At 39.7% G+C, this 14,254-nt stretch overlaps 1 protein-coding gene across 5 annotated transcripts in view; it reads left to right on the forward strand.

Moving 5' to 3' along the window:
- Positions 1-14,254, forward strand: part of NUP210L (nucleoporin 210 like) — an 86,067-nt gene that overhangs the window by 23,059 nt on the left and 48,754 nt on the right. For all 5 annotated transcript variants that reach the window (XM_042925404.1, XM_042925408.1, XM_042925406.1 and 2 more), the window contains 3 exons: positions 9,363-9,500; positions 10,204-10,359; positions 13,145-13,343. In XM_042925404.1, the coding sequence (XP_042781338.1) occupies positions 9,363-9,500; positions 10,204-10,359; positions 13,145-13,343 (493 nt within the window). The remainder of the gene's footprint in view (positions 1-9,362; positions 9,501-10,203; positions 10,360-13,144; positions 13,344-14,254) is intronic.

A 14,254-nucleotide genomic window follows, 5' to 3' on the forward strand; every position in this document is an offset into this window, starting at 1 on the left:
TCACCTCTTTATTTTTATTTATTTTTTTAATGTTTATTTTTGAGAGAGAGAGAGAGAGAGCAAGAGAGGCAGAGTGCAAGTAGGGGAGGGGTAGAGAGAGGGAGACACAGAATCTGAAGTAGGCTCCAGGCTCTGAGCTGTCAGCACAGAGCCTGACGCGGGCTCAAATTTGTGAACCGAGAGATCATGACTTGAGCCGAAGTCAGATGCTTAACCGACTGACTCACCCAGGCGCCCCACACCCTTACTCTTTTAAAAATTGGTTTTATTTTGATATTTTTGCCTAATTATGCTGTTCATCAAGTTCAGATTTGGTGTGGAAATTGTAATTGACACCTACTGTACTCTTTTTTTTTTTTTTTTAAATAAAGCTTCACTAAAAAAAATTTTTTTTAATGTTTATTTTTGAGAGAGAGAGAGCACAAGCAGGGGAGGGTCAGAGAGAGAGGGAGACACAGAATCTGAAGCAGGCTCCAGGCTCTGAGCCAGCACAGAGCCTGACGTGGGGCTCGAACTCACAAACTGTGAGATCACGACTTGAGCTGAGGCCAGATGCTTAACCAACTGAGCCACCCAGGCACCCTGACACCTACTATACTCTTAATTTGGTGAGGCTAGAGACAGTTCTTGGGTTTTCCTAGTTTCCTTAATACCTAGTCAAGAGATAGTAATTCATCTTTTTTGTGTTGGGATTAAAATGTGGATTATATATGGTCCGAAATCGGAGAGTCTTCATTGAATATATTGGAGCACTTAACCATTTTGGAGGAAAAGTTATCATTAATAACTTTCTTAAACTGTTTATTTTGGAATTATAGATTTACAGGAAGTTATAGAAATAGTACATAGGACAAGATGTACAGATGGCCAATAAACATATAAAAACATGTTCAACATAATTAGTCATTAGGAAAATTCAAATCAAAATCATAATGAGATACCACTTGACACCCACTGGCTGAAAATAAAAAGGACAGACAATGATAAGTATTGATAAGCATGTAGAGAAATTTGAACCCTTACACACTCTTGGGGGGAATGTGTGTAAGTGAGTAAACGGTGTTGCTGCTTTGGAAAACACCTGGCAGTTATCAACAGACAAAATATAGAACTACTGTGTTACCCAGCCATTCTGCTCTTACGTATATATGCAAGAAACATGAAAACATTTTGACTCAAAAGCTTGTGCATGAATGTTCATAGCATTATTTATAGTAGAAAGTGGACACAACCCAAATGTTCATCAGCTGAGGAGTAGATAATAAATTATGGTGCATCCATATTCCATACAATGGAGTATTTGGCAATAGAAAACAAGTACTGATATATGCTACAGCATGGGTAATTCTTGAAAACATTATGCTGAGTGAAAAAGCCAGACACAGGCCACATGTTGCATGATTGCATTTATGTGAAATGTCAAAAACAGGCAAATCCATAGACAGAAAGCAGTAAATACGGTCACCTAGGACTGGGGGAGGGAGTGGTCAGCTAGGGATGGGAGAGGGAGTGGTCACCCAGGACTGGGGGAAGCAGTGGTCACCTAGGACTGGGGGAGGGAGCAGTCACCTAGGGCTGGGAGAGGGGAGTGGTCACCTAAGGCTGGGGGAGGGAGTGGTCAGCTAGGGCTAGGAGAGGAAGCGGTCATCTAGGGCTGGGGGAGGGAGTGGAGGGCTTGGAGAGTGACAGCTAAGGTGTAGGGTTTGGTTTTGGTGTAATGAAAATGTTCTAAAATTGATTGTGGGGATGGATGAAAAACTGAATGTACTAAACATAATGCCCTTAATATTTATCTAAATTGTTAACATGCATCAATATATAATTTAAAAACTGCTGAGTTATATTCCATTGTATTGATACACTAGAGTTTTTTAACCATTCAGCTATTGAAGGACATTTTTTTTCCCCTAGTATTTGGCTATAATAAATAAAGTGGCTCTGAACCCTTTTTATTTTTAAGTTATTTATTTTGAGAGAGAGAGAGGGAACAGGGGAGGAGCAGACAAGGAGAGAGAGAATCCCAAGTAGGCTCTGTGCTCTCAGCACAGAGCCTGACACAGGGCTTGAACCCACAAAACTTTGAGATCATGACTTGAGCCAAAACCAAGAGTTAAGACACTTAACCAACTGAGCCACCCAGGTACCCCAATAATTCTAATAATTTATCTATAGAATCACTTATATTTTATATCATATCATCTGTAATTGACAGATTTGTTTCTTTCCTGTCCTAATCCAATACCCACTTTTTCCAATCGTAATGACTTTTACTTTTTTTTCTTGCCTTATTCACAATCTCCAGTACAATGCCAAACAGACATGGTAATAATGTTTCTGATCTCAAAGGAAAGCTTTTTCTCTGTTAAGTGTGATGTTTAGTTTCTTTAAACAATATGCCCTTTCAGGGGTGCCTGGGGGGCTCAGTCAGTTAAGTGTCCAACTTCAGGACATGATCTCACGGTTCATGGGTTCAAGCCCCGCATGGGGCTCTGTGCTGACAGCTCAGAGCCTAGAGCCTGCTTCAGATTCTGTGTCTCCTTCTCTCTCTGCCCCTCCTCTGCTCACACTCTGTCTCTCTCTCTCTCTCAAACATAAATAAACATAAAAAAATTTTTTTAAAGGTATGCCCTTTCAAATTACTGAAATTTCCTTTTATTCCTAAGTTCCCATATCCTAGATGAATGAATGTTATATTTCAGTGTATATTTCCTGCAAACGTTAAGATGATTCCGTAATTTTGGGGCACCTGGGTGGCTTAGTCAATTAAGCGTCCAGCTTTGCAGGTCATGATCTCTGGGTCTGTGAGTTCGAGCCCCGCATCGGGCTGTGTGCTGACAGCTCAGAGCCTGGATCCTGCTTCGGATGCTGTGTCTCCCTCTCTCTCTGCCCCTCCCCTGCTCACACTCTGTCTCTATCTCTCAAAAGTAAATGTTAAAAAAAAAGATGATTCTGTAATTTCTTTTTCTATTGTGAATTTCAGTAATTAATTTTTTAAGTTTATTTATATTTAGAGAGAGAGAGAAAGAGCACACAAGTAGGGGAGGGGCAGACAGAAAGGGAGACTGAGAATCCCAGGCAGACTCCATGTTGTCAATGCGGAGACCAGCTTGGGGCTTGAAGTCCTGAACTGTGACGTCATGATCTGAGCCACAATCAAGAGTCTGACGCTTAAATGAGTGAGTGATCCAGGTGCTCCTGTTACTTTCTTTTCTATTTTTTGGAATAGTTTCAGAAGAATAGGTTTTTAAAAAAATTTTTTTAATGTTTATCTAAGAGAGGGAGAGGGAGAACGAATGGGGAGGGGCAGATAGAGAAGGAGAGGGAGAGAATCCCAAGCAGGCTTTGCACTGCCAGCACAGAGCCTGGTGTGGGGCTCGAACTCACAAACTGTGAAATCATGACCTGAGCCAAAGCCAAGAGTCAGACACTTAACTAAGCCACTGAGGCACCCCCAGAAGAATAGGTATTAATTCTTCTTTAAATTTTTGGTAGAATTCACCTCTGAATCCATCTGGCCCTGGACTTTTGTTTGTTGGCAGTTTTTTGATTACTGATTCAGTTTCATTGTTGGTAATCAGTGTGTGCAATGTTCCTGTTTCTTCCTGTTTTAGTTTTGGTAGGTTATATGTTTCTAGGATTTAATCCATTTCTTCTTGGTTGTCCAATTTGTTGTCATCTAGTTATTCATAATATTCTCTTATAATTGTATCTCTGTGGTTTTGGTTGTTATTTCTTCTCTTTCATTTGTGATTTTATTTATTTGGGTCCTTCCACTTTTCTTTTGGATAAGTCTGACTAGAGGTTTATCAATTTTTTCCCCCAAAGAATCAGCTCCTGGTTTCATTGGTCTGTTCTCTTGTTTTTCAGTTTCTATATCATTTATTTTTGCTCTAATCTTTATTATTTCCTTCCTTTTGCTGGTTTTAGGTTTTGTTTGTTCTTTTTCTAGTTCCTTTAAGTGTAAGATTAGATTGTTTATTTGAGATTTTTCTTGCTTCTTGAGGTACGCCTGTATTTCTATAAACTTAGAACCACTCTTACATCCTAAAGGTTTCAAACCATTGTGGTTTATTTTCATTTGTTTTTGTGTACTTTTTTATTTCTTTTATTTAATGGTTGACCCATTCATTGTCTATTTAACCTTCACATATTTGTGGTCTTTCCAGATTTTTTCTTGTGGTTGACTTCTGGTTTCATAGCATTGAAGTCAGAAAAGATGCATGTGACTTCAGTCTTTTTGAACTTGTTGATGCTTGTTTTGTGGCCTAATATGTGTGATCTGTTCTGGAGAATGTTCCACATACACTGTAAAAGGATGTATATTCTGCTGTTTTGGGATAGAACGCTCTGAATATATCTGTTAAATACATTTGGCCCAGTGTGTCATTCAAAGCCATTGTTTCCTTGTTGATTTTCTGTTTTGATGACCTGTCCATTGATGTGAGTGGTGTGTTAAAGGCCTGTAATGTTATTGTATAGTAATTGTAATATCATTGTATATTGTATTGCATTTGATAATAGTCAATTAGTTCCTTTATGTTTTTTATTAATTGTTTTATGTGTTTGGGTTCTCTCATGTTGGATGCATAAATATTTACAATTGCTATATTTTCTTGTTGGATTGTCCCTTTTATTATTGCAAAGTGCTCATCTTTGCCTCTTGTTATGGTCTTTGTTTTAAAGTCTGTATTGTTACTTCAGCTTTCTTTTGACACCCATTTGCATGATAAATATTTATCTGTCCCTTCACTTTCAGTCTGCAGGTGTCTTTAGGTCTAGAACGAGTCCCTTGTTGGGATCCTGGCTGGCTCAGTCAATAGAACATGCGACTCTTGATCTTGGGGTTGTAGGTTCAAGCCCCACATTGGATGTAGAGATTACTTAAAATAAAATCTTAAATAAACAAAATGGGTCTCTTGTAGGAAGCATATAACTGGGTCTTTGTTGTTGTTGTTGTTTTATCCATTCTGTGTCTTTTGATTGGAGCATTTAGTGCATTTACTTTCCAAGTCATTATTGGTAGTTATGTATTTATTGCCATTTGGTTACTTGTTTTCTGGTTGTTTCTGAAGATTTTCTCTGATCCTTGTCTTTCCCTCTTTCATCATATGCTGGTTTTCTTTAGTGATGTATTTGGATTTCTTTCCTTGTATTCTTTGCTTATTTATTAGTGGTTTCGATTTGTGGTTGCCATTAGGTTTGTATATAACCTCTTCTGCATAAAGCAGTCAATATTAAGCTGATGGCTGTTTAACTTTGAACCCATTCTTTCTCTTCTCCTCCCCATGTTTATGTATATGTTGTCATATTTTAGATCCTTTTATTTTGTGAGTTTCTTGAGTGAGTTTTTACAGAAATATTCATTTTTACTTCTTTTGTATGTTCTACTTTACATACTCTCACTAATGGTCTTCCCTTTCTATTCATAGAGTCCTCTTTAGGTTTCTTGTAGGGCTGGTTTAGTAGTCATGAACTTCTTTAGGTTTTACTTGTCTGGGAAACTCTCTCTCTCTGCTTCCATTCTGACTGAGAGTCTTGCTGGATAGAGTATTCTTGGCTGCAGGTTTTTCTCATGTAGCACATTGGTCATGCTACTCCCTTCTGGCTTGGGAAAAATCTATTGATAGCTTTATGGGTTTCTCTTGTATGTAATTGTCTTCTTTTGTCTTGCTGCTTTTAAGATTTTTTCTTTTTTTTAATACTTTTTTTTAATGTTTTTGTTTTTGAGAGAGAGAGAGAGAGGGAAAAGAGCACGAGTGGGGAGGAACAGAGAGAGAGAGGAGAACAGAGGATCCAAAGCAGGCTCTGGGCTGACAGCAGAGAACCCAACATGGGGCTTAAACCCACAAACCATGAGATCATGACCTGAACCAAAGTCAGACACTCAACTGGCTGAGCCACCCAGGTGCCCCTTTAATAATTTTTTTAATGTTTATTTATTTTGAGACAGATAGAGTGTGTGAAAGTAGGGAAGGGGTAGAGAGAGAGAGAAAAAAAAAAAATCTCAAGCCTGCTCTGTGCTGTCAGCACAGAGTCAGACATGGGGCCTGATCTTATCAACCATGGGATCATGACCTGAGCTGAAATCAAGAGTCAGACCCTTAACTGCCTGAGCTACCCAGGCGCCCCTAAGATTTTTTCCTTACCACTCTATTCTGCCATTCTAATTACAATATGTCTTGGTGTGGATCTGCTTTTGTTGGAGGTTCTCTGTGCCTCCTCGATCTGGATATCTGTTTCCTTCCCCAGATGAGGGAAATTTTTAGCTATTATTTCTTCAAAGGAATTCTCTGGCCCCTTTTCTCTTTCTTCTTCTTCTGAGATTCCTATAATACAAATGTTTTTACGTTTGATGGAGTTACTGAGTTCCCTAAGTCTCTTCTTGTTTTACGTAATTCTTTTTTTTCTCCCGTTTGTTCAGCTTCGTTGGTTTCCATGACTCTGTCTTCTAGGTCACCGATTCGTTCCTCTGCTTCCTCCAGCCTGCTGTTCATTCCATCAAGCATGCTTCTCATTTTACTTATTGAGTCCTTTATCTCTGCTATGTTATTCCTTATCTCTGTGTTAATGGTCTCACTGGTGTCCTCCACTCTTTTCTCAAGTCCAGCGAGTATCTTTATGGTCATTACTTTATTTTTATGTATGTATGTATGTATGTATGTATGTATGTATGTTTATTTTTGAGAGAGAGAGAGATGGAGTGCAAGCAGGGAAGGGGCAGAGAGAAAGAGGGAGACTGAATCCAAAGCAGGCTTCAGGCTCTGAGCTATCAGCACAGAGTCTGATACAGTACTTGAACTCACCAACCATGAGATCCTGACCCGAGCCGAAGTCGGACGCTTAACCAATTGAGCTACCCAGGCGCCCCTATGATCATGACTTTAAATTCTCCATCAGGCTTGTTCCTTCTATCTGTTTCACTTAGATCTCTGACTGTGGTCTTGTCCTGTTCTTTCACTGGACAGATTCCTCTGTCTTCTCATTTGGTCGAAGTCTCTGTGCCTGTTTCTGTGTACTAAGAAAGTCAGCTACATCTCCTGCTGTTGAAGGTAATGGCCTTATGAAAAAGAGGTCCTGTAGTGCCCTGCTTCATAGTGTCCCCTGTTGCCCAGGGCCTGGCGCTTCCGGGAGTATCTCCAGTGTGTGCTGCCTGCATGTACTCTGCTGTCGTGTCCTGGCTGCTTTACCTTCCAAGCCAGTCGTCTGCAGAGGCTCTCTGTGCCTGTTGTGGGCAGTGTTTGGTCCCTGGCCTGAACGTGGCAGCTTTTAAGTCGATGTGCTCTGGTCTGCTTATGAGATGAAACCTGTTGCCGCCACTGCCAGAACCCAGGCCTTGCAAAACTCCTGGGTTGAAAGATGTGGTGTGGGCAGGAGTTCGGACCGCTCTTCTGGGGTTGGGAGCTTGCTGTGCTGGGAGTGGGGCGAGCGTAAGTGGCAGCGGTGGTTCCTCTGGAGTGCGAGGGGGCGGGGCTTGGTGTAAGCAAGTTAGGTAGCGATGTGGGCACTGCACTGGTTCCCACAGGTGCCCTGTACTTACCCTGAGAGGCAGGGGAGGGAAAGGGTGCCTGCTAGTGCCTTTGTTTCTGGAAGGGTCTCTCTGTGAATGCCGCCTCTCTGGGATGCAGTTGGAGAAGAGCAGATAACCTCCCCGCTGTGTGTCCCAGATGCTCTTCAGATCTCTTTTTCCATGCTGTGTGTCTGCAAGCTGTTTGCTCTGCTTTCTGTCCAGGAGCTGCTCGATGCCCCCTCCCCCCAGCTCCCAACACTTTCCCCTCCCATGCCCATCGACCTTTAAAACTCCAGGCCTTAAGCCCCAGGTTGCAAGTACTCGAAATTCAGCCCCTCTCACCTTCTGCTTTCCCAGCCAGTTGCTATGGGGAATCATTGTCTCCCTGTACTCCCCTGTACGCTAGTCTGTCTCTCACCCTTCTCCGTGACTTACTGCGGCTCCCTCCCCACCACAGTGGCCGCAATCTGTTTCCCTCCCAAACCATGTCTTCCTATTTTCTTCAGCATGGCTTCTTTTCCACCCCTAGTTATGGAGTTTGATCTGGTAGTCTTCAGGTCGGTTTTGGGGGGTATTTAGGAGGATCTGGTAGTTATATTCATGGGAATATATTCTGGGTATATTCATGGGACGAGGTGAGCCTAGGGTCCTCCTAGGTTGGGGTCTGCCACTATCTTCCCTAGCCCCCAGAACACCCATATCTTATAGCAGAATGATGTTCTCTTAAACTGAAAGACTTATTTTCAGTTTATGATCCAGCTACTTTAAAGACTGAGGAGAAAATTCAGGGCCATTATCACAGATGTGAGAATGTTAATAAATATTTCAGGGGTGCCTGGGTGGCTCGGTTAAGCATCCGACTTTGGCTCAGGTCATGATTTCACAGCTCATGGGTTTGAGTCCCATGTCGGTCTCTGTGCTGACAGCTCAGAACCTGGAACCTGCTTCAGATTCTGTGTCTCTCTCTGTCTGTGCCCCTCCCCTGCATCACACACTGTCTCCCTCTGTCCTAAAAATAAGTAAACATTGCAAAAAATAAAATAATAAATATTTCATATTTCTGGGCTTCTTTAAAAACCAGATAGATAAAAAAAATTGATTGATTGATTTTTACCTTTGTAGGGAAAATGCCAAGATAGTTGAGTGGGGGCAGTTGTTTTATCTCTATACATTCCCCCCCAATCTTGCTGTTTCTTTAATGATGAAAGGACTGTCTTTTTTTTTTTTAATTTTTTTTTTAACGTTTATTTATTTTTGAGACAAAGAGAGACAGAGCATGAACAGGGGAGGAGCAGAGAGAGAGGGAGACACAGAATCTGAAACAGGCTCCAGGCTCTGAGCTGTCAGCACAGAGCCCGACGTGGGACTCGAACTCATGGACCGTGAGATCATGACCTGAGCCAAAGTCGGACGCTTAACCCACCAAGCCACCCAGGCGCCCCAATGAAAGGACTGTCTTACCCCTAGCACCTTTAATGTTCCTTTTATTCTGAGTAGCTTGGCATATCCCTTTGTCTTCGTAGTTTACATATTTAACTGATGGTTGTTCAAGGGTCTTTCTTTCTGAAACTATGGTATCTCTTCTTATGTTGATAAAACTTTGTTATGTCAGGAAATTTTAACAATTTTCCCAGATGGTGATACTTATTTTAACTCTGATAAAAGCCCTTTCGTTATTATTGGAGTATAGAAGCTGTGGTTCTTCAGTGAATAGGAATATTTATTTACTTCTTTTATAGAAAGAAACTGGTTGCATAATTCATTAGCACACCATTTTGCTGATGTTTTGCAAATAAATGAATGTGGATTGTAAAAAAGTCCTTATAAAATCTGTTTTGCACCCTTTTCCCTATAGAATAAAAATATTCAGCTTATAAAATTTCCAGTTGTACATCAGCAAGAAGTGAAGATTTATTTCCCTATCAAGCTTACACCCAACTTTCTGGCATTTCCTCATCATCCTATGGGAATATTATATCGTTATAAAGTACAGGTATGGTGTTCTATAATACGAAAAAATTTACAAAGAGATAATTCAGTTTCTCTGATAGCTTAATTTATTGAAATTTGGTTAATGTTTAAAAATTTTCCCCCTAATCCTAGTAACATAACCCAGTTTCTGGTGACAACCAAGTTGTTGTTGAATACTATCATCTTGATAAGACATGCTGTACTTTCGGTCTCTCTTCCACATATTCATTACTTGTGACTTTTGTAAAGTTTTGTCAAGCTCCCTTGTGCCCTTTTTGACATTTTGTGATAGTGCCATTACATAAGCTCCCTTTGGTATTTCCCTACCCAAGTGCCTACTTTCCTATAGCATCATATCTTCTTAGCATGTCCAGAAATAATTTCTTCTTTTTTTTTCTTTTGATGTTTATTTATTTTTGAGAGAGAGAGAAAATGAGCAGGGGAGGGGCAGAGAGAGAGGGAGACACAGAATCTGCAGCAGGCTGCAGTCTCTGAGCTGTGAGCACAGACCCTGATGCGGGGCTCAAATTCACGAACCACAAGATCATGACCTGAGCTGAAGTCAGATGCTTAACCGACTGAGCCACATAGGCGCCCCCAGAAATGATTTGTTATATAGTTTTATTATTTCTTAAACTTTATTTCACTGGGTTTTACTTCTTTGCTTAAATTTCATTTTCCTCCATTGGCAGTTAAATATAAATAGGGTTGTTATTTTTTCACAGGTAGAGGGTGGCAGTGGCAACTTCACTTGGACCTCTTCTAATGAAACAGTGGCTGTGGTGACCACCAAAGGAGTAGTGACTGCAGGCCAGGTCAGGGGGAACAGTACTGTTTTGGCCCGAGATGTACAAAATCCCTTTCGATATGGAGAAATTAAGGTAAATAACTCTCCAAAGATCCTTATTATCACCCCTGAGACACTGCTGGCTAAATTTAAGTACAGAACAAATAAAAATAATAAATTTAAGTACAGAACATGTTTTTTTTTTTTTTTAATGTTTATTTATTTTTGAGAGAGAGAGAGAGAGAGAGCGAGCACAAGCAGAGGAGGGGCAGAGAGAGAGAGGGAGACGCAGAATCCGAAGCAAGTTCCAGGCTCGAACCCACGAACCATGGGATCATGACATGAACTGAAGTCAGATGCTTAACCGACTAAGCCACCCAGGCGCCCCAAGTACAGAACATGTTTAAAAATCTTTCTACTCCAAATTGGGTATTTGAAAATGAGGCTCAAATTCAATCTGAAAGTACATATTCCTTAAATATTTCTGGACCTTGGTTGAATCCTGCTTCACTTCACAGCCAGTTACTGAATGGGTATTCTTGTTTCCTTATCTCTCAAGTGGAGATAATGATAGTATCTACTTCAGTGGGTTATTGTCAGAATTAAATGAGGTAAGGTTTTTTCAATGCTTGGAATATATTCAATAATTAGTTATCTATTTTTGTTACTGTACTTTGTTATTATCACATGACCTTCGTAATAACTTTATTTTTAGTCTCATATTGCTTGTCTTGATTAAAAACTTCTTTTTACTATATAATCGCATTCTTGTTTTTCCTCCACTTTTGATATATGTTAACGTGTGTTGTCCCCTGAAAGACTTAGCATTTTCTTATCATTCAGTGAACATTTACTAAGTACTCTTAAGGCACTTAACTCCATACTAGATATCATAGGACATTCAAAGCAACATAACATATCATCCCTGCTTTAAAGAATCTAAATTCTATTTGGGAGATCTATTCACATGAATTTAAATAACATTTTAAGGGAATTATGTGAGTTATTTTAAAGCAGTATATGATTGAGAGCTACTTGAATTGTGTAGTAAAAGTATTATTAATATATAAAAGAAAAATCCTTGTAGATTTGACTACTTAGAGACTGTCATGAAGAGATGAGAATTTGAACAAGACTTTGAAAGATAGAGCCAAACTAAGGCCTAAGGATCAAACTCAACCTGCTGCTTTTTTGATAAAGTTTTATCAGAACACAGCCACCCTCATTCATTTATGTATTGCTACTTTTAAGCCACAACTAGAGAGTTGGGGGTTGTCTCAGAAACTGTGTGCCCCCCCTTCCCCCCCCCCCCACAAGCCTAAAATGTTTGCTATCTAGCTTATTCCAGAAAACTTTTGCTGATTCCCACAGTAGATAGTGGAGAGCCATCCCAGGTTTTTAAGGTCAATAATATGGTAGAGCTTGTGTTTAGAAAGTACCTGATTATTTTTTTTGTCGGTCACAAGTATAATATTAAACAACAACAAAAAAAGGAATGGAAGATATTTGCTAGTGCTATGTACTAGTAGATTAGAATTGATCGAAGGAAGAAAGGAAGGAAAAGTGTCCAGTTAAGCCTGACTTAGTAATATGGTATTGAGAATAGAGAAAAGGGGGAAAATGAAGTGTTATTTTGCAGGTAGACTTAGTCAGATTTGATGCCCAGTGGAGTGGGGAAGACTGAAACATTTAAAGACAGGGGTTTCTGCAGCTTTGGCAGCTGGATGAATATAAAATGCAAGAAAAGGAAAAAGGAAAAGAGGAAGATGATGAATTCAGTTTTGAATACATTTAGTGTGATTCACCTGCGGAGCATCTGGGTGAATATTTGTTATTGATAATAGGGTTCTGAAGTACAACTGAAAGATTAGGACTAGAAATAAACATTTGGAATTATCAGGATATGGTTGGTCATTGAAGTTTTGGAACTGGGTAAGGTTTCCGAGGAAGAGCGTATAGGCAGAAGAGAAGGTGAACTCTGAGTAATATGTGTCATTTTAAGGGATGTAGGCAGAACAAGATGAACTAGCAGAAGGACCAAGGAAAGTGACAGAAAAAATAGTCCCTTTGGGCTACCATAACAAAATACCACAGACTGGGTGGTGTGTAAACAACAGAAATTTATTTCTCACAGTTTGGAGCCTGAGAAGTCCAAAATCACGGCACCAGCAGATTTGGTGTCTGGTGAGGGAAAATTCCAGATTCATAGGAGGCTGTCTTTTTTGCTGTAACCTCACATGGTAGAAGGGCTAGGGAGTTCTGTGGGGTCTCTTTTATAAAGGCACTAATTTAATTTCATTCATGACCTGATCAGCTCCCAAAGTCCTCACCTCCTAATACCATCACTTTGGGGAATTAGGATTTCAACATAGGAATTTGGGGGGGGGGGGGGACACAAACATTTAATCTATAGCAAAGACAAAAGATATTTTTTAAAAGATACTGAGAAGAGGAAGTGCTTTATATCTGAGGTTAGCAAAGTTTTTCTGTAAAGGGCCAGACAGTAAATATGTTAGCATTTGTAAACCATGTATATATACTCTCATATTCTTCTTTGTTGTTGTTTGTTTTAAAACCTTTTAAGGATGTGAAAACCATTCTTAGCTTACAAAAACTAAGAAAATTGGGCACTGGCCATCATTTGCCAGATTCTTGCTGTATGGTGTTAGATGCTTTAGACAAATCAGTTGACGAAGGAATGAAATGAGTGACATGATTAACACTCCCTCCCCAACACACAGTATATGATACATATTTTTGTACATAAAACATACATATGTGTTTACGTATGTGTGTATTTAAATACTTAAGGAACGCTTTCTTTTCTTCTTAGACTTTCCTGACATAACTTTCTTGAAAGATTAATTTTTTCCCTCTAGATATATGTCCTGAAACTGAACAAAATGGAACTGTTACCATTTCATGCTGATGTGGAGATTGGCCAGATTATAGAAATCCCCATTGCAATGTATCATGTAAATAAGGAGACCAAAGAAGTCATCGTGTTCACAGACTGCTCTCATTTATTGTTGCATCTGAACATGGATAAGCAAGGGGTCTTTACTCTTCTCAAGGAAGGTAAGAGTAAGCCTTTTATTTTCTCCTTTCTTTGTCTTCGAATGAAAGGACCAACCATCAATTCAGAAACTACAAACTATAGTATAAATTCACATATTACCTTTCTTTGTAGTACTTTTATTTATTCCATCAACTGCCTTGTTATGATGTAATTTAAAAACAAAGGCACAGAAATTGAATAGCATTTTCAGAGTCCTTGTAGCTATTCCTTCAATTCCTATGAAGATCTTTCTAATCTCAAGCTTCCTCTTTAATATATATATCATACATCTTTCTAAGATAGATGTAGTGACATTATTAAATTTATTCAAAAAAAGAAAGTATCTTTTTCTTTCTTTTTTTTTTTAAATGTTTGTTTATTTTTGAGAGTGGAGGAAAGGCCAGAGATGGGGGGACAGAAGATCCAAAGTGGGCTCCGTGTTGTCAGTGGGTTTTGAATCATGAATGGTGACATCATGGCCTGAGCTGAAGTTGGACGCTTAACTGATGGAGGCCCTCAAGGCACCCCAAGAAAATATCTTTTTTTTTCTTTTTTTCATTTTTGAGAGACAGCATGACGGAGGGAGAGGCAGAGAGAGAGGGAGATACAGAATCCGAGGCAGGCTCCAGGCCCCAAGCTGTCAGCACAGAGCCCGATCTGGGGCTTGAACTCACGAACCATGAGATCATGACCCGAGCAGAAGTTGAACACTTAACTGACTGAGCCACCCAGGTGCCCTGAAAATATCTTTTTCTAATGAAAAGAGAATATGAAAAGAGAATATGAAGAAGCTATCCATAAAGACCAACATCATTTTCTCTTACCAAACATTATGTGTGATCCTGATTACTATTGTCTTTTAATCAGTAATAACAGTGGGTAGCATCCAACATTTACTTAGCTATTTGCTATTTGCTAGGCTCTGTTCTGA

Source organism: Panthera leo, chromosome F3 (genome assembly GCF_018350215.1).
Source record: "Panthera leo isolate Ple1 chromosome F3, P.leo_Ple1_pat1.1, whole genome shotgun sequence".
NCBI classification, from domain to species: Eukaryota; Metazoa; Chordata; class Mammalia; order Carnivora; family Felidae; genus Panthera; species Panthera leo.